Source organism: Drosophila yakuba, chromosome 2R, assembly GCF_016746365.2.
Source record: "Drosophila yakuba strain Tai18E2 chromosome 2R, Prin_Dyak_Tai18E2_2.1, whole genome shotgun sequence".
Taxonomy (NCBI): domain Eukaryota; kingdom Metazoa; phylum Arthropoda; class Insecta; order Diptera; family Drosophilidae; genus Drosophila; species Drosophila yakuba.
The window spans coordinates 12,025,045-12,042,719 of NC_052528.2; the positions used below are offsets into that span (position 1 = coordinate 12,025,045).

At 44.4% G+C, this 17,675-nt stretch overlaps 2 protein-coding genes and 1 pseudogene across 2 annotated transcripts; all 3 read left to right on the forward strand.

Moving 5' to 3' along the window:
* The first annotated feature begins 972 nt into the window (after positions 1–972).
* On the forward strand, positions 973–14,592 carry LOC6530257. Its single transcript, XM_002091155.4, has 8 exons — positions 973–1,630; positions 4,168–4,214; positions 8,595–9,745; positions 9,810–9,946; positions 10,014–11,409; positions 11,467–12,321; positions 12,546–12,847; positions 12,916–14,592. Exons 3-8 carry the CDS (start codon positions 8,711–8,713, stop codon positions 13,109–13,111), a joined length of 3,921 nt encoding a protein of 1,306 aa, XP_002091191.1. The 5' UTR covers positions 973–1,630; positions 4,168–4,214; positions 8,595–8,710; the 3' UTR covers positions 13,112–14,592.
* Positions 6,444–8,588, forward strand: LOC26535279 (annotated as a pseudogene).
* A 375-nt stretch (positions 14,593–14,967) lies between the features above and the next one.
* LOC6530258 (complex I assembly factor ACAD9, mitochondrial) lies at positions 14,968–17,132 on the forward strand. Its single transcript, XM_002091156.3, has 3 exons — positions 14,968–16,093; positions 16,161–16,485; positions 16,543–17,132. Exons 1-3 carry the CDS (start codon positions 15,024–15,026, stop codon positions 17,065–17,067), a joined length of 1,920 nt encoding a protein of 639 aa, XP_002091192.1. The 5' UTR covers positions 14,968–15,023; the 3' UTR covers positions 17,068–17,132.
* The last annotated feature ends 543 nt before the right edge of the window (positions 17,133–17,675 follow it).

The window sequence follows — 17,675 nt, forward strand, 5'->3', positions numbered from 1 at the left end:
TGTACGGATATATGTAAGTATGTATGTATGTGTAATCGCTCATACCTACATATACACTGAAAGCGCATGCGTTTTTGTTGTTTTTTGGCGCTCCACGCCTGTTTCGCTTCTTCAAGAAATCTGCCAACAAGTACCCGAGTTGTTGTGTGCATGCATATATACTACATATACATACATACATAAATATATATCGCTATATATACATACGAACGAACGCTATTTTCGTACATAAGGCAAAACAACACTCGACAACATGGCATCTCGAACATATGGAAACGGGTTCTCTATCTCTGTCTTTTTCTCTTTTTATTTAAACAACGCGCATGTGTGTGAGTGTGTGTGTGCGTGTATCTGTTTTTGGTGTATTTGTGAGTGGCTTTTGTTATTGAATCGCTATCGCAACAACATTTGCTCTTGCCCCACTAAAATACAAAAAGGGTTTCACCAAAGCAAGCCACGGCGTATTCCATTTCATAACAATCAAATAACATTGTGATAACAGAGCCATCTTTCTATTTTCTTTCATGTTTGCTTTGTTATATGTGAAGAAAATGTTTTATGTAACGATTTTTATATTCTTAATCTTGAAATGTGCGATTAGGTTCGCACACACGACTGTCCACTGTAATTTGCAGTTGTCGATCTCTGGCTTACCTATTTACTGGGCTTATCATATGGGCTTATTTACTTTTTTCGAGTTCCGCCTTGGTGTTGGTGAGCTCCATATGATTTTTGTGTACATTTTTGGCCTGCGCAACAGCAACATGTTGCCACTGGGCTGGCCAGCAACATGTTGCCGCACAAATAAACCCACAAAAACTACTGGCCAAATGTACGACGTAGTTATCCCCGCCACCGCGAGGGGTGCACACACATACATATGTACAAATATCTAGCCACACACACTGTATATACACGTACATAGTATATACATAAACAAAGCGCTGCTGGCTGCTCAGCTGTTTTAGAAAGTTGCCGTCAGCAGCAGCGAACGGTTCGCAGCGCTTGGCTCCTCCGCTCATTTTTCCATTCATTTCATTTCGAGACGTCGAAGCGAACACACGCGTCACAAGCCATTAAGTAGCGTACAGAAATTCGGAAATACAGAAATTCGGAAATACAGAAATTCAGAAATACAGAAGAGCAAAGAGGAAAAAAACTCGAGAGCTGCAGAAAATATAATTCTACCCAATAGGCAATATATTTTTTCCCAGTGTGCGCGCGTGTGTGAGTGAAGTGCAGAGACGCTCCGAAGAGAAATACGACAAAATAAAGGCCACAAAATCTAAGCAAACAAGTTTGTTTGGCTAATATTAAACGCGTTTACCTGCGAAACACGAACCGTATAAGAAATACACACATAACGCGCTGTTCAAAAGCGTTGAGAATTCAAATGCAGCTAAGCGAACGCCCAAAAATATGTGGCCACTGCCATTTTATCAGCCTCAGGACTAGAAGCCAATTAATCCAACAAAATCAAAGGCGACTCAAATCCGCATCGGTTAATACCTAAAACATGAACTTCTAACATCTACTTGAGTGTATTTCAATTTGCAAATTGCACCCGCAAACAAAATCAGAAATAAAATTGGGAAGTTTTCGAAAAGCTGTGAACAGCTACAAAGAAAAGGTTGGTGCACAAAAACCAAAATAATTGTATGGCTTTAGCGTTAGCTGCCTGCCAAGTTAGTTGTTTGCCCATCTCTATGTGTTTGTGGCCACTCAGCTGGTTAGCTGCGCATGTGTTGGTGACGTAATGCCCGAGCACACGCCACTAACACTTGTGCAGCGCAATTGGCGAGGCTCCGCAACCCCCATCCCCATCCCTATCCCCACCCCCATCACCCACTACACGTCAGCCACCCACACAGTTGGCAATAATTGAAGATCGCTCACAACGACAGTGGGGCGTCTGTACAAGGAACTATTCGGCTGTAATGTAAGAGGTACACGATTTAGAGCTATGAAATCCTTGACAGTTAAAATGATCAGTGTATACCAGAATTTACAGAGCAACATTTTGTAAAATACTTTTAAAGTATTTCCAATATTTAAAGAAAAGTAAAAAATAAATAATAAAACGTGGTCATAAAAAAATTATATATTATTTTCTGATTCAAATTGAAACCAGTTCAGCTTAAAGCCTTGAACTACAAAAAAGTTTTACCATATTGCTGTTAACTGGATTTTCAGTAACCTCAACCCATTTTTGATTGCTTGCGTAAGAGTGCATACATCAAAATTTCAAAGTCTTAATAGAGAAGCTTCTTAAAAATGTGGTGCACGTTAAGCTTAGGGAGCGGGGCCTGTAGCTGGTCACTTGTGTAGGTGAAGCACTTTGGGAGACTATGTGACGCCCCCTTCGATGTTATTTGACACACACCCATGCACACACACACAACAGCACACACACATCAGCACACATAATTTACTGAAAAGTCAATTCAAATCATGCTCTCTGACGGCCTTTCCCTCTCCCTCTCTTTCCACCCTCCTATCGCTATCTCTATCTCTCCATTCCCTGAAATGTGGTTTTTGTGTGCTGTAAAAAGTCAGGAAAACTACTCGAGTTTTTTTTTTTAATATAATTGACACACATTTTCTAATTGTGGCGTTGCATTTGCTGTGTGTCAACACTTTGGTTGCTGCTTTGCATGGGGCACTTACTATGTATCCACTCTGCTTTTGAACTTCTTTACTCGTCGCTCCCCTTTGTAACCTGTTTGCCTCAATCAGCTGTGCGGAAACAAAGGCAAATGGCTACAGTCAGAGATCATGAAATCATGTAACAGAAAGCTACACGAGCCCAAAGAATAAAATGCGCAATACTTTAACCACCCACGTGTCCGGGTTGTTAGATCACATCTATAAGAAAGAACAATGAGGGGGGGAAGATGATGATTATGTATGACATATTTTTTAGTAATAATGAGAAACTTGTTGGGCACATAAGTTATTTTTTAAAACGTAATATTTAATATATTTTAAGTTATACGTTCGGTATGTATTTCTCTTTATCGAGTGAGCACTTTAGAAATAGAGGTCACTTTAAAAGCAATGCAAAGAATTAAACAGAACGATAACAGGACAAACTTTCACTATCTGTGAACCTGCCTTTTATATAAGTGAAAGTGTTTATTTTTTTCGTTTTTGGCAGATAAGCCAAAAAAAACTAAAATAGCCAGGTCAAAATAAAAGAAAAACAAATAGCACCAGCTGTTCTTCTAGAGAAATTGAACTTTGGTTAAAGTTTTACTGCAGTTTTTACACGTACACTCGACCAATTTATATCAATTCAGATAGGGGAAAAAAAAGTACATAAATGAAATGTAACGAACTCGGACCCTCACACACACACACACACACACACACACATGCATACTTTTGTCATAGTAATTTTATACGTGCGCAGTTGAAATGTAAATGAATAAGGGGAAAGGCAAACAGTGGGTTAGGGGGCGTCAGAAAGAGAGGCAGGAAAAAGAATTGGAGTTGGAAAAGTATCAAGTGAATAAGGTGACGAGCGAGGGAGAAGGAAGATCGTGCGGATGGGGGTTAAAGGAAGGCATTAACACGTCTTGCGGTCATTTGCTTTTCGAGAGAATAAGTGCGTGTGTTCTTTTTATTTTTTGCTCTCGATTTGCAAGAAATATTTTGGCTAAAAATAAAAACGTGCTCGTCCTGTTCTGGCTGACTCCGTCTCACTCTCCATCCAGTCCTCTCCCGCTCTTTCGCCCACTCCAGCGGCTGGCCCCAACTCCCAATGGGTGCAAGCGAGACGAGCTCACGTGCTCTCGCATTACACACACACGTGGAGGAAGAAGAGCACCATAACTGGACTGCGTTTGTTTACATTTTCGCTTTGTTTTTGCTTCATTGTTTTTGCCCACTTTGATTTTGCGGCCGTGTTTTTATTTTTATTTACTGCGCACATGTGAGCATCAGCAGGGCAATGTGGGTGGGGGAGAGAGCGCGAATAGAGAGAAGGGTGGAGAGCGGGAGAGCGAAAATACCTCAACTTTATTTGTTGTGTAAGAGAATCAGGGTGCCTCACTCTCTGTAATTATTAGGTTTTTTCAATGTTACATTTCATGTTCATTTACCACTTGGTTTACTGCAATGGTATTTCCTTTTCTAATCTTATTTCTCTGTATCTTTTCGTTTCAGCAAAAAAAGCAAAAAAAAATAATGGAATTTTAACAAAGTTTTGAAAGGTAAGTGAAGGGGGATTTATTAAAAAAAAACCCTGACTTCGTTTTTGATATGATAACAAGTATAGGATAGTGTTAAAAAGTTATTTATTAAAACCTTCTGGGTAGAAATATTAACTAAACTTAACTTTTAGCAGATTTAAACCTTATTTGACGAAACGTTTGGGTAAATAAGTTTTAATATAAAAGTTGAAGCTACTTTCCGAAGTTTCATCGCTATATCATGCAACTCTCTATCGGATGACCATGCTGATAAGCCTTTTCCCCCAACAATGTGTTCTTTGTGCCGTTCGTAGGAGAGAAAAAATAGAGATAGATAAAGAGGATGGGTGATAAATGGGGTGGGCTACATGTAACCCATCAAAGGTGCGGCCCCCTAGAAACACACAAAAAGAAAAACTAAAGCTCGCTCAGCTGTGAAGGCTTATGATTGGGAGGGTCACCACCACATGAGTGTTCAAACACGCACACACACACAGAAAATGGGCTTTTGTAAGGTCGGCAGCGAGGTCAATCAGTGTTTGGAAAAGCGATTGTCTTGAAGTCTTCCTGGGAAATGAAAATTAAATAAGACATGCGGACATACAGGGCAAATCCCTTACAATGGAATAAAATATTAATGGTATTCAGGCAGCTATTAACATAGATAATTGGGCTTTAACTTTCAAAACGAATTAAAGGAATACCCAAAATACTATTGAAACTTACTTTGATTTCAGTGAGTTTAAAAGTAAATTAAAATAGTAAGGTTAATAGGCCTTGAAAAATGTATTAAAAAACATGGGTTTCAAGATTTTTCTGACTTATCTCCACTGCATCTCAAGAAATTTATTGTGACTTCCGCTTTAGATGACACATTTTCAACTTAACGAACTTCTGCAGCTAACGAGTATAAACAAGTATAATTAACTTTTTACGGTGACGCATACGGCAGGATGACTAAAGGGAAACAAAATCATATGAGATGATGTTGAAAGCAACAAATAAAGTCGTTTTCTTTGTCTGTGTCTTTCGTTGCACTCACGTGTTAACTTTTCTTTTTTGTTTCATAATGCCGAAAAGGGGACGCCGAAATGAAAACCTCAAAAACAAACGAAAGGCGAACGGAACTTGTTTTTCTGAAAAGTTGCAACATAACAATTTTCCACTCGCGGTCGTTTTTCGTTTTCCTATCTGCTTTGAACTGGTTATTGTGCTGTGCAGCGCCCCTGGCGGCGGTTTTTGTTACCAGCCTTTCACTCCGCTTGCCGCGCCTTCAAAATTCGTTATCCGTTCGATTTGTATACCCTTCAGATATTGTATCTTTCAGTTTGATTGTCTCTTGATCTACATTAAAATTAGACGGAATTCTGTTAGAAGGAGTAGTTGTAGGAATGTAATTATTTACACACAACTTTTCTATAATTTTGCACCCATATAAATACAGGAGTAATATTTCTGGCACAGGTTAATGCATTTTCTTTCTTATTTACACCAGATAGGGTATAGATAGTTAAGTTTCGCTTGTTATTTCCCGTTCCCGCATTCGTTTTCCTTCTGCCATTCGCCTCGCCTGCATTTTCATTTTCCGCTTGGCAATCAAATTTTGTACTGTGCGTCAAAAAAAGGGAAATACACGCAACAATAAATGGGAAAAAATCAAACGAAACGAAAATGTGCAATAAATAAATAATTCAAGCAAGACAATCTACGTACGAACACAAGTGCAGCGCGCGTTGCAAAATCAAAAAGCATGCCAAGGACGTTGGCCGAGCTAAATGAAATTAGTCCAACAATGCGCCCCCTGCCCCACCAGCTTTTCCGCCCCTCACCACCCCCTTCTCGGCCTGCTCTCGATCGCTTTGCCAAGAAGAAGTGGTGACAATTATCAACAAAGAGTGCCAGTGGAGGGGGAGGGGGGAGGAGGTGGAATGACTATAGCATATGACAAACCTTTTTCGATCAACTTGATTGCTGCTGCTTTTACATCTGTGTTTTGCTCAAAGTGCAATTATTTAAGCAGGCATTAAAGATTTCCTAGAGCAATTAGTTACAAGGCTACTTACTATCTACTGAAAATTGCCTCAATTAGGTTGTTTCACTTTTGCCAACTAAAATATTTTGCTTTTACAGTCGAGATACTTACAAAGCGATTTGCACTATAATGTATTAGTTTTGCTTTACTTATCTGAAATGAATAACATAAATTTAAATTTGAAATTGTTTTACATTGCATATTTCAGGAAAATATTATAAATTATTTAAAAATAATTATATTTATGTTTATTTAAAATAAAACAAATTTGTCAGATTAATAAACAATGACATTTGATGGCATAATTTGTACATACATATTTCCCTACGTGTGGCATGTGATTTTCCACTTTTGTCATTTTCCGACATTTCCTCGAACATCGTAGCGCGTTTTTCTTCCAACTGCGTCATCGAGTATAATTTCCATTTTCGGGTGGCAAGCAAATTTTGCGCCGTTTTCCGCCAGCGAGATGTAAATGATAATGGTCAGCTGAAAGGGAGGGGTGCAGAAATGAATTTGGCAATAATGTAATCGAAATATTATTAAACTCTGGCGTACCGTTCGCCTGTCCCCATTTCCATACGGGTTTTCGCGTCTGTATGGGTCGTCTATTGTGGGCCAAGAGTATTTTATATAGTATACATGTATCTATATAAACGCGAATGTGCCATAAACAAAACTCAGCAGACACACACACACGCGCACAGCAAACATTGCAAAGCAATATAAAAATCAGATGTTTTCTAATACAAACACAGAGAGTCAAAAGCTCGCGCTCTCTTGCTCTCTTTTTTTTGCCTTATGTATCCGTGTCTGTCTCGCGCGCTACTTATGTATTGTGTATGCAGGTCAAGAAGAAACGCAAAAACAAAAGCAAAAGTAAAGACAAACATGCTTACCCAAGAGAGCGCGCTCTCTTCCACTCTCTCTCTTTTCAGCTGGCAACATGTTGCACGCGATAATCGCCATACATGTGCACCACTTGCATGCTTGCCTCTTAAGTTGGTTTTGTATTTCGATTCGCTATTCGCGGGTTCTGCTGTTGCCAAGCAAAGTTTTAGAGAAATAATAAATAACAAGAAACGCATAAATAGAATTGCGAAACGCAAGATGAGTTTGTGTAGCAAACAGAGTTTTTACTCTCTCCAAAATAATTATCTGGATAAATATTATAATATATATGTACATATAAAAATTTTTATCAACAATAAGCAAACAAATATTTTCTGCAGAACTTAATCATTCTATGTGAGGCGATTAAAGTTGCTTCATCTTCCGCATTAAAATTCTCCCATTTACATTTTAATTTTGATTCTCCAAATTAAACACATCGAATCTAATGTGTTTATGTTTCAAATAAAACACAACACTTTTCATAATTAATTTAAAATATGAATAATTAAGGCATACACTCACCTTTAAGCAACTCATCTTGTAGAGCATCCACGTAGAAGGTGCCACAGAACGACCTTCAAATTCTCACACAGATACACACCCACACCAGTGCGCTGCTGTTCCGAAGCCTGGCTCAATGACGTCACACGCTAGCAACATGTTGTTGCCAAGCTGTCGAGCCGTGCGACTTTCGTGGGGTCGAAAGAGGGGGGTGTTGGGGGTGTTTGATGCATTGTGCATTGCCAAACGGCTGACATGTTGCTCCTAACTGGGTCTCCGGTTAAGTAACGACCTGGTTTCCAACTCTGCTCGTTTTTTTTCTCGCTTACCACTGTGCATGTGCATGTGCATGTGAGTGTTAGGTGTGAGTGTTAGTGCGGTGCACATGATGATTTCAGGCCAAATTGGGGCCGTGTCAGTGTGTCGCAGTTAAACAATTGGCCAAGAGAATTGTGCTGGTCTTTTGTTGCTTCCGCACCGGAAGGATAAACCAAAGTAAACCATGTCAGGAGTACATAATGCCCAGTACATAGTACACGGACCTTGGGGATTGGATTCAAGTTGAGGGTGCTGCTTTCGCCATTCGACCTTCGCCACTTGCAGTGGGTGGGCGGTGGGCTGGAGTCTGCCAGCTGCATCTGTTGCTGGGCTTATTTATAGAACAGCCTTGCGGACTTCGCAAGGAAGTCAAGGGTACATTACCATGAGTCTGCCAACCTAGTTTTATCCAACCTAGTTTTGTCCAACCTAGTTCACCTAGTTTATGCTACAAATTGCGTAATTTAAAGTCTCTAAAACTCAGTAAAGTGTATGTAGGTATCTAATGTTTAACTAAAAATAGGTTTGGTGTCCTGGAACGTATGACATTTTAAACATGAAGTTAGGCAATCATTTTCTAAGTGGAACTGTACGTCTTTGTTACATTAGTTTATCTGCCACTAGACGTTTTAAACATGTCCTGTTTACTTTTTCAGTGTACTTCTGGTGCAGAAGAAGCAGCAGCAGCAGCAATAGCTAGCGGAATCGGATCCGGAACCGGAAATAGCATCAGATCCAGCGGACGGGCAACCAACCGAGCAACCGACCGACCATGATACCGACAAGCGTCACCAACTCGCCGCCACCAGCGGGTTTGGGCCAGAATGGAGCATCTGCCTCCTTGGGCTCGGCTACTGCGGCGGCTGGAGGGATGCTGTCCGGCTTGGGAATGGTGGGGGTCTCTGCAAGTGGGTCGGCAGGAACAGGAGCTCAGAACAACTACAGTTCCGTTGTGCTCGGCCTGGCATCGCTGATCCTCGAGGGCAGACCCATTGCAGACGATGAGTACCAGCAGCAGACGGTGGGAATAGTCGGAGCAGGATCAGCAGCAGGATCTGGGGGCGGACGCCTCTCGCCACGACCCTCCACCTCCAGGGCGGCCATCAACATCACAACGAATCCCTACGGTTCCATGGGAGGATCAGAAAATAGAGCCGGCTTTGGAAATGGTTCGGCCGGGTCGCCCAGCAGTAGTTCCCTAACCCACCAGCGCTGGACACAGAAGCTCTGCCAGCTGCGTCAGATTTCGCCGGCTGCCCAGACGATGAGCGCTGAACCGGAGTTGGTTTCCCTGGCCATCAATGATCTCAACAAGGATCATGGCGACTATGAAATTGTACGACGTGTCATGCTTAATCGAGCTGGTGCAACGGGTCTGGTTAGCAGCGCCGGTGGTGGAACCAACAATTCCAGTGCCGCGAGTTCACCGGGCTCCAATTCATCGGACAACATTCTCCACTCGCTGCAATCGCTGGCCACCACCTGCTTACGAGGTGGACCTGCCTTGGCACCGCCACCAGTTGAGTCTAGACCTCTGAATCTTGCCTTTCACTGGTCGAGTTTAGGGGGAGCTGGTGGCCGTGGAGTGGGAGGATTAGGAGGAGCAGCAAGCATTAGCAACACACCAACACCAACACCAACAACAACGGCAACTGCCACTGCCAGCAGCGGAGCAAGTAGCTCCGCATCGCGGCCCAAACACGGGCCGCACTGTGATCAGTTCCTCAGGAAGATGGGTCTGGCCAAGGGCGAGATGCCATCCGAGGCTGAGGAGCACATCTGTGATATGTCCTACGTGAATATGACCGTAAGTCCAAACAAATTAATCACTAACTTGCTTGGGCCTATTTAAATCTTGAATTTATTTGCAGTGCAACCGTTGGCGGGCGTATTGCATGAAAATGGAGGCCATCCTGGCCAGACGCGAGCCCGTTTGCATTGAGGTTTACCTGGGTCCTGTGAGCCATAAGCTCCTGCTGGAGCAGTGGATCATAAGCGGCAAGGAGAAGTAAGATTTAGGGAAATACATATACATTTATCGTTAAATGTCTAACATCATCTCCTTCCTTTTAAAGAGTTCCACCACCCACGATGACGTTGACTTCGCTGTGCAGCGCCATTCGGAGTCAGTTGTACTTCTCCCAGATAGTGGCCTGGTGTGATCTGCTTCGCAAGTGTGACCCATCGGTGTACGACAGTGGCCGCGTTATCTTCTCCAACTGCGGCAACAATGCTGGAGATTTGGCGACCAGCTACACCACATGCGGTGGCCAGAAGAGACCACGTCTTAACATCTTCTACAGGATCAAGCAGCACAACACCAATAGCAGCTCCAATAGTGGGCTGCATCAGGAGGATGGCTTCAGTGCCAAGGCCAATGTGCACAATTTTCCCAACGTCAATGTTTCGGAGAGCTACAGCATCTCGGTAAGCGTGCGCAGTTTGCCCAGGATTAATGGTGGCCTGCCGCATGTGGAGCCATTGCCACCTAGTCCAGCTCCACGGAGTTTGAGGCCGTGCGGAGGAGATCCGGCTAGCACACCCACTGGAGGCGGTGGACTTCATGCTGCCACGCCGACTGGCCTGGGAGCCAGGACTAGTGCACTCACCCCAACGACAACGACAACGGCTGGCGGCTCCAACTGTGATAATGGAAAACCAGGAATGGGACAGGTATTGGACGAACTCGATGGGGACTCGAGTTTGAGCCATCGGGAGAGGCAGCTGCAGAAGTATCGCAAGCGAATGCAGCGAAGGGACAAGAAGAGGGAGAGAAAAGCAACACCCGAGCGGGAAAGTAATCGACAACAATCGGAGGAACCGATGGAAGAGGGCGAGGAGTCACAGACGCCGTCCCAGACGCCGTCAGAAACCCAATCCCTAGCCTTGACATTGCAGCAACCAAGGCGCATCGCCATGATCTCCACGGGCACGCAGACTTCTCTCAGTAGTTGTCAGCAATGTGGCAGTGAGAAGACACTTCTCTGTCTCAGCTGTACGGGTGGAGCACATGGTGGGTCTAACGGAGCAACAAATGGATCAGATAAGATATCGACAAATGGAGTGTCAGATGATGGAGATGATAGCGACACCACAGCATCCGAAATGGAGGAGACCTCCACTTGCAGCCTAAGTAGCGCTGATCTCATTGTGGGCACGCCCCGCAACAACGCGGAGCTCTTACTTCAGGCCATCCAACGCACGCCAAAGAACCGAAATCGGAAGCCCCATCCAGGGGCTTCGGATCAGGCTCCACTAGGAACCTCCTGTCGTAACGCAGATCTCAATGGGGGGCAGAACAACAATATTCTGAAGGCCACACCCGCCGCCAGTGGCTGCCAAGTGTGCAAGCGCCAGAAGACGCAGCACAACTTTGCAAATGGTAAGGTCCACCAACCCACCAATGGGAAGCAGGCGAGCAATGGCTTTGCCAGCATGCATAAGGTGGCGGAGAAGCGACAAGATGTTCAGGTGAGTTCTTGCGACTAATCCGCGGAATATGTTTAACTAATGAAGCTATGTACACAGATTCTCTCCACCAAGTTGACGCCCAACATCGAACGCTGCTCCCTTAATCCTGTAGAGCGCTGCAAGACACCACCGCCGGGAGTAGCCGACCACATAGTGGTGCAGTTCAAGACGCCGCTGAGCCAAGTGCCAGCAAAGCATCAACCGGATGCGATGGTGCCGCTGCAGCAGCAACAGCTGGGCAAATCCTCACCAAAGCCAGCTCAACTTCGTTTGAATTGTGGTTCTAATTTGTTGGAGAGTGAGACTCCGCCACCTATCACATCGCCACAGATGCGAAAGGTTCTGCCCAAGGTGAACCTTACAACGATCTTCTGCAGTTCGGCTCCCATCGCCATCGGCTGTCCCGCCTTCAGTTTTGATCCAGCTGCCTTGAGTCATGCCCATTCGCAGTTGCTAGCTCCGGATGTCAGCGTTACGCCGCCAGTGCAGAAATCCTTCTCTGCTCCCACATTGCCACATGCAGCTTCTCTGTCCGTGTCGCCTAGATTCTCCAAACAAGCGTTGGCCGCCCACAAGCGGCGCTCCCGCCATTTGAGCGATCGTAGCGATCGAAGTTCCCTTGGATCCGATGAGCAGTTGTCCGATGAGGATCTCGAATCCGGGCTATGCAGTCCAGCAGGTGGATCTCCGTTGAAATGTCGCGCCAGAATGGCGGCTCATTTTGCAGGACGTCCGCTGCTGGGGAATCTGGAGGAATCTCTGCTACAGAGAAGGCTCATGCCCAAGATCGAGGTGATGGGCTTTAAGCTGCAGCTGGGAGCCTCCGGCGGATTCTGTCCCACCCAGCTGACCATCCCAGCCGTCTCTTACTTCTACGAACTGCATGGCGAGACGCTCAGCACGCCTTATTTGGTAAGTTCTTACAAAAGCGCATCCTTAGAGGACTACGGGGAACAAAACAAATCACAAAATTAAAATTACCTATGTCATCAGAAAGATCTTCAGAAAAATACAGCCCCGGTAGCCATAGAAAAGTTCCGGAGACATATTGAATATACAAATTCTTGTTTCCTTCAATTTAGTTAGGTTTTTCAGAAAAATGGAATTAAGGAATGTGGAAAATCTCTTTTTTGCAGTGCGAGATTCGTCTGCCGCGCAAGGGATATTCGGTTCCAAGGTCGGGCACGGTTCAGGCCACGCTACTGAATCCCATGGGCACGGTAGTGCGGATGTTTGTGATACCCTACGACATGCGGGACATGCCACCGCTGCACCGCACCTTCATCCGGCAGCGCATTCTGGCCGAGGAGCTCAGCCAGGAGCAGGATGAGGGGCACAAAATGCCACGGAGTCCCACTGTCACTAGCACCACCAGCAAGCTGGGACACTTCATTAGCGCCGAGCAAATGAAGCGGCTGCGCTACTCCATACACCTCAGGTATAAAGAGATAAAAAGACACCGCCAATCACAAAGCTCAACTAACACATCGTTTGCAATCCATCCAGGTTCCAGACATCGCGCTCCGGACGATTGTGCCTGCATACGGACATCCGACTGCTGATCTCACGCCGCACTGATTGCGATACGGCGGCCGCACACGCGAAGGGCGTTTTGGAGGCACCCAATGAGCTGGTCACGGACACAATGATGCCCGCTGAGCCGCGCTACAGTGCGCGACAGGAGAGCGCCGGCAGGATTTAGTAGCTACTGCAAGCCCTGGGCGGCACCTTTGAGCTGCTACGCCGCCTGTGCAAGCAGCTCCAGAACAAGTGGCAGCAGCGGGAGCTGTGGCAGTGGCCCAGATACCAATTGTAGGAGAAGAAGGAGCAGAAACGGAAGAGCCAGGAAGATACGGAGGGCAGGTGGCGAAACAAACTCCTGTGTGTGTGTGACAACCAACCAATTGCTTTACTAGTTATTGTTTAACTTATCCCTAAGCTTAGTTTCCTTTAATATTTTTGGTATTTCACCTCGTGCGAGGTTTTGTTCGTTTAGTTAGAGTTTGAATCGATGAATTTGAACAACCGGAAAATGTGTGCGAAAACATTGCGAAAGTAAAAATGTTGAATATGAAAGCAATCGAATCGAATCGAATCGGTCAGTCAGCCAGACAAGCGAAGCAAAATTATCTGCATCCGTATCTGTGTAACTGCAATTGTATCTCTATCTTCAACTCCATCTTTTGGGGTCCACAATACGAGGGTGAAGCGGAGCAACTAGCAATACTAAAAACTATGCAATGTGTGAGTGTGAAATCGCAAGGGAGGTAACTACGTATATAGAGGGCATGCATGCAGATACCACATACAATATATATTTGAATATATATTTATGTACCATAATCGTCGTGTAGCGTCAGCAATTTTAAAGGCAATTTGCGAAGGGGGCTCAGCGATTTGCAGTAGGGAATAGTTTGGGAATAGGAGATCAGTTCGGATCAGATCAGATATGTGCGCTCATATCGATCGTTGTTGTTAGTGTGTAGTGTGTTTTAACCACAGAAATTTAAGAATACAAACGATTTCGTTGAGTGCAAGTTTCAAATGAATTAACCCGCTAGTTTCGATTTTAATTTCGTATTTCCGTTCTGAGAGTGTCTATTAAGCGTGCCTGTGATACGATATGAGCTGCATGTGGGGGTATTTCTAATAGAGTTTTTAGTTAAATACAATTGACGACGACAATTTGTCATTTTTCTTTTTTTTTTCGGTTTACAAACTACGGATTAATTACCCAATTTTGTTTTCCATACGCAATAAGTGCTTGGAGTTTTTTGCACGCCATGCAATCGTCGACTTCAAGCGCATCTGTACTTCAATAATATGACTACTATACGGATCTAGATGTGTTGAATTCTAACCAAATTCTTATTTTCCAATTGATACCTGACTATAACTATTGTATAACAACGTACTACACAGCTATTAACAAATTTTCAATCTAGGTGGTATGAAAAACAATTGAAAAATTAAATATAAAATTGAGATAAACTCGAAAAAAAAAAAAACAAAAAAGCGAAACAATAAAGAAATAGTCGATGGGGATATGCATTAAAACCATCGACTGAGAATCATACAATTTACTTTGTTCAATTTGTTTTAAGTAGAGAGCTTAATGTGCGCTGTCAATAGCAATTATATGTGTAACAATAACACCAATATACAATACAATGATTCAATAAAGGGAATGTGTTTTTTTATCGGGTAAGGCAATCAAATTCAGGCAATCAAATTCAATTTACAAAAAGTAAATATTAAATATGGTAAATTCAAATTTCATTAAAAAAAGTGCTAGTTTTTGTGTCTATTTTCTTTTTGAAGCATTTTAATTACATTAATTTTTTATTCTCTAAACGGAAAGAGAAGCTTATTAGTTTTTGTTTTAAAAACCTCGCTTTTAATTAAATTGATTGCAATTGATCAAATTTTTAAAATCACAAAATGACCGTTACATTCTTCAAGTTTTTATAGCACTTTGATCAGCTGAGCAACGCTTTAGGGTATTTTACAAAAGTACCGCTGCGAACTTGAGGCGTAATTAATCTGGTCTCACTTGCCATCGCTATCGATATATTTGTGCGAACCTATCGGGCTTACCTAATTTTCTGGTAAATATGCGGCCCAATTTGTTTTCCGGCGCCTCGCGGCTCTTGACATACAGCCGGAATGGAAAACTTCTGACTCGGGGAAGGAGCACCAAGGCCACCTCCAGCAGCCTGGACTCACAGCACCAGGATGCGGCGACCACCGAGGGTGGAAGATCGGAATCCGTGGAGGAGTCGCCGGAGCAGCAGCAAAAACTGCCAACCAGGGAGCCACTGGCCAAGAACTTCTTCATCGGGGTGGTGGACAAGGAGCTGCTGGCCTATCCGGAGGTGATACCACGGGATGAGATGGCCCAGCTGGAAAATACCCTGCTGCCGCTGAAGAACTACTTTGGGGAGCCAAGGGAAACGGAGGAGACCTCCCCGGAGACTCTGCGCCAGCTGGGACTCTATGGACTGAATGTGTCCACAGATTTCGATGGCAAAGGCTTTGGCTGGAGTGCCAGTCTAATGGCCAGTGAGCCGGATTCAACGGATATCAATGTAACACTGAGCCTACAAACGCATCGCGTGGTCGTCGATCTTCTGAAGGAGGTGGGAACGCCGCTGCAACAGCAGAGGTATCTCCAGGACTTGGCCACTGGCAAACTGATTGGCACCGAGGCTATATATGAGATCTCACCACCCGAGGAGGACTACTTTAGCACCCAAGCAGAGTTGGTGCAAGAAACCGGAAAGTGGCACCTTAATGGCGAAAAATCATTTGTGATCTGCACACCCGGCGAGCGGCAGCTTTTCCTGGTGCTGGCCCAAACCCAACAGCCGAGTGTGCCGGGTGTTTTGGGACGCGGCACCACCATCTTTCTGGTTGATTCCCAGCAGGAAGGAGTGCGCCTGGGCGAAAAGCACGCCACATTCGGTACACGGAAGGCGGAAATCAGGCGTGTGCACTTCGATCACGTAAAATTGGGAGAGGATCAGGTGGTGGGCTTACCCCACGATGGCAACCGGTACTCGGAGAAGCTGGTGCGATCCTCCCGCTTGAGGGGCAGCCTGGTGGGCGTGTCGTTGGCCAAGAAGCTGCTAAACGAATTGGCCCAGTACACTGTGAGCACCACTCAGTGTGGAGTCCAACTCCAGTAAGTACTACACTACTATGCATTTCCTAGTTTGAATTTATTTAAGAACTTATTCATTCAAATATAGAGACCTTGAGCTTCCGCGCATCCACATGTCGCGAGCATTGTGCTCCGTCTATGCGATGGAGAGCATGCTCTACTTGAGCGCCGGCTTGCTGGATGAGTTCCGTGCCCAGGATGTGACACTGGAGAGTGCCATAACAAAGTACTACACCCTGCGACAGCTGTACGCCATTGCCACCCAGAATCTTGGACTCGTGGGACCCAAGAGTCTGCTTGTTGGCGAGGCCACAGAGCTGGGACTACGAGATGCAGCGCAGCTGTGCACGCAAGGTGAATCCCTGGACACCTTGGGCATGTTCATTGCGTTGACCGGATTGCAGCATGCGGGGGTAATGTTCTTTTGCATTAGAAATTTGTAATGGGACCTAATAACTCGACATTTTCAGCAAGCCATGAATACGGGCGTGCGAAAGTCCAGAAATCCCCTCTTCAATCCTGGCCACATTTTTGCTAAGTTCCTGGACACCAACAGCATCGACAATCCCAAGACCAAGATGCAGCTTTCGGAGCACGTGCATCCTTCCCTAGAGGCGGCTTCCCAGTGCATTGAGCAGTCGGTGGCGCGTCTCCAAATGGCTGTGGAGCTGATGTTCACCAAGCACGGCAACGCGGTGGTGGAGCGACAAAGTGAAATGCAGCGCCTGGCGGAGGTGGGCACCCTTATCTATGCGATGTGGGCCAGTGTGGCAAGGGCTTCCCGATCCTACTGCATTGGACTACCGCTGGCGGATCATGAGCTGCTCACGGCGACAGCGATTTGCTCGGAGGGCAGGGATCGCGTCCGCACCCTTTGCACGGAGATCTACGGCGGTCATTTCGTTAATAACGACAACACCCTGGTGCGACTCTCCAAACAAGTGGCCAAGAGCAAGGGCTACTTCGCCGTGCATCCGCTGACATTTAACTTCTAAGTCCAGCTGGTAGTTAAGTTTATTATTGTGCCCTTACGATTAAAGTAAATACTTGTTATTGATAACTCGCCTATGTTAATTTTCTCTTGCTGAAAACCGACTTTACTATGTTTCTTATTTTACTTTGGTTCGATTTAGGGTATCAGCTGACCTTTGACTTATTCGAACTTCATTTTTTTGAAGGAGTCCATACAAGTTAAAATATTCAAATATTTTGTAAAAATGATACTAAAGAGATGTTCAAAATTTCTTTAAAAGTTTAAATAATCAAATATTTAGTAAAAATTATACTAAATGCTCAAAATTGCTTTAAAAACATTAAAGTAACGATATAGAAATTAAAAAACAATCATAGATTCTTTGCTTTTTTAATTTTGAACATAATAATTTGCCAAAAAAAACTTTTTTGATGACTAAAGTATAGGGTACCATTTCAAATAAACTTAAAATTTTTTCTTTAAATCCCCCTAAGCCATCACAAATAATCTACCATTCTGGGAAACCAGCGTGAAATGGCGTAATCCGTTGAGTTTACCACCTGTCCGCCTTTTCCGCTGCACTGGGAATTGGATTTGCATTTGGTTTAAGTGGTTGAACTGGGCGTATTG

Coding starts and splice junctions, on each gene's coding strand:
- LOC6530257 (XM_002091155.4), top strand. CDS start 8,711: ATGATACCGACAAGCGTCACCAACTCGCCGCCACCAGCGGGTTTGGGC. Junction 9,746..9,809: donor TGTCCTACGTGAATATGACC/GTAAGTCCAAAC, acceptor ATTTATTTGCAG/TGCAACCGTTGGCGGGCGTA. Junction 12,848..12,915: donor CGCTACTCCATACACCTCAG/GTATAAAGAGAT, acceptor CAATCCATCCAG/GTTCCAGACATCGCGCTCCG.
- LOC6530258 (XM_002091156.3), top strand. CDS start 15,024: ATGCGGCCCAATTTGTTTTCCGGCGCCTCGCGGCTCTTGACATACAGC. Junction 16,094..16,160: donor CAGTGTGGAGTCCAACTCCA/GTAAGTACTACA, acceptor ATTCAAATATAG/AGACCTTGAGCTTCCGCGCA. Junction 16,486..16,542: donor CCGGATTGCAGCATGCGGGG/GTAATGTTCTTT, acceptor CGACATTTTCAG/CAAGCCATGAATACGGGCGT.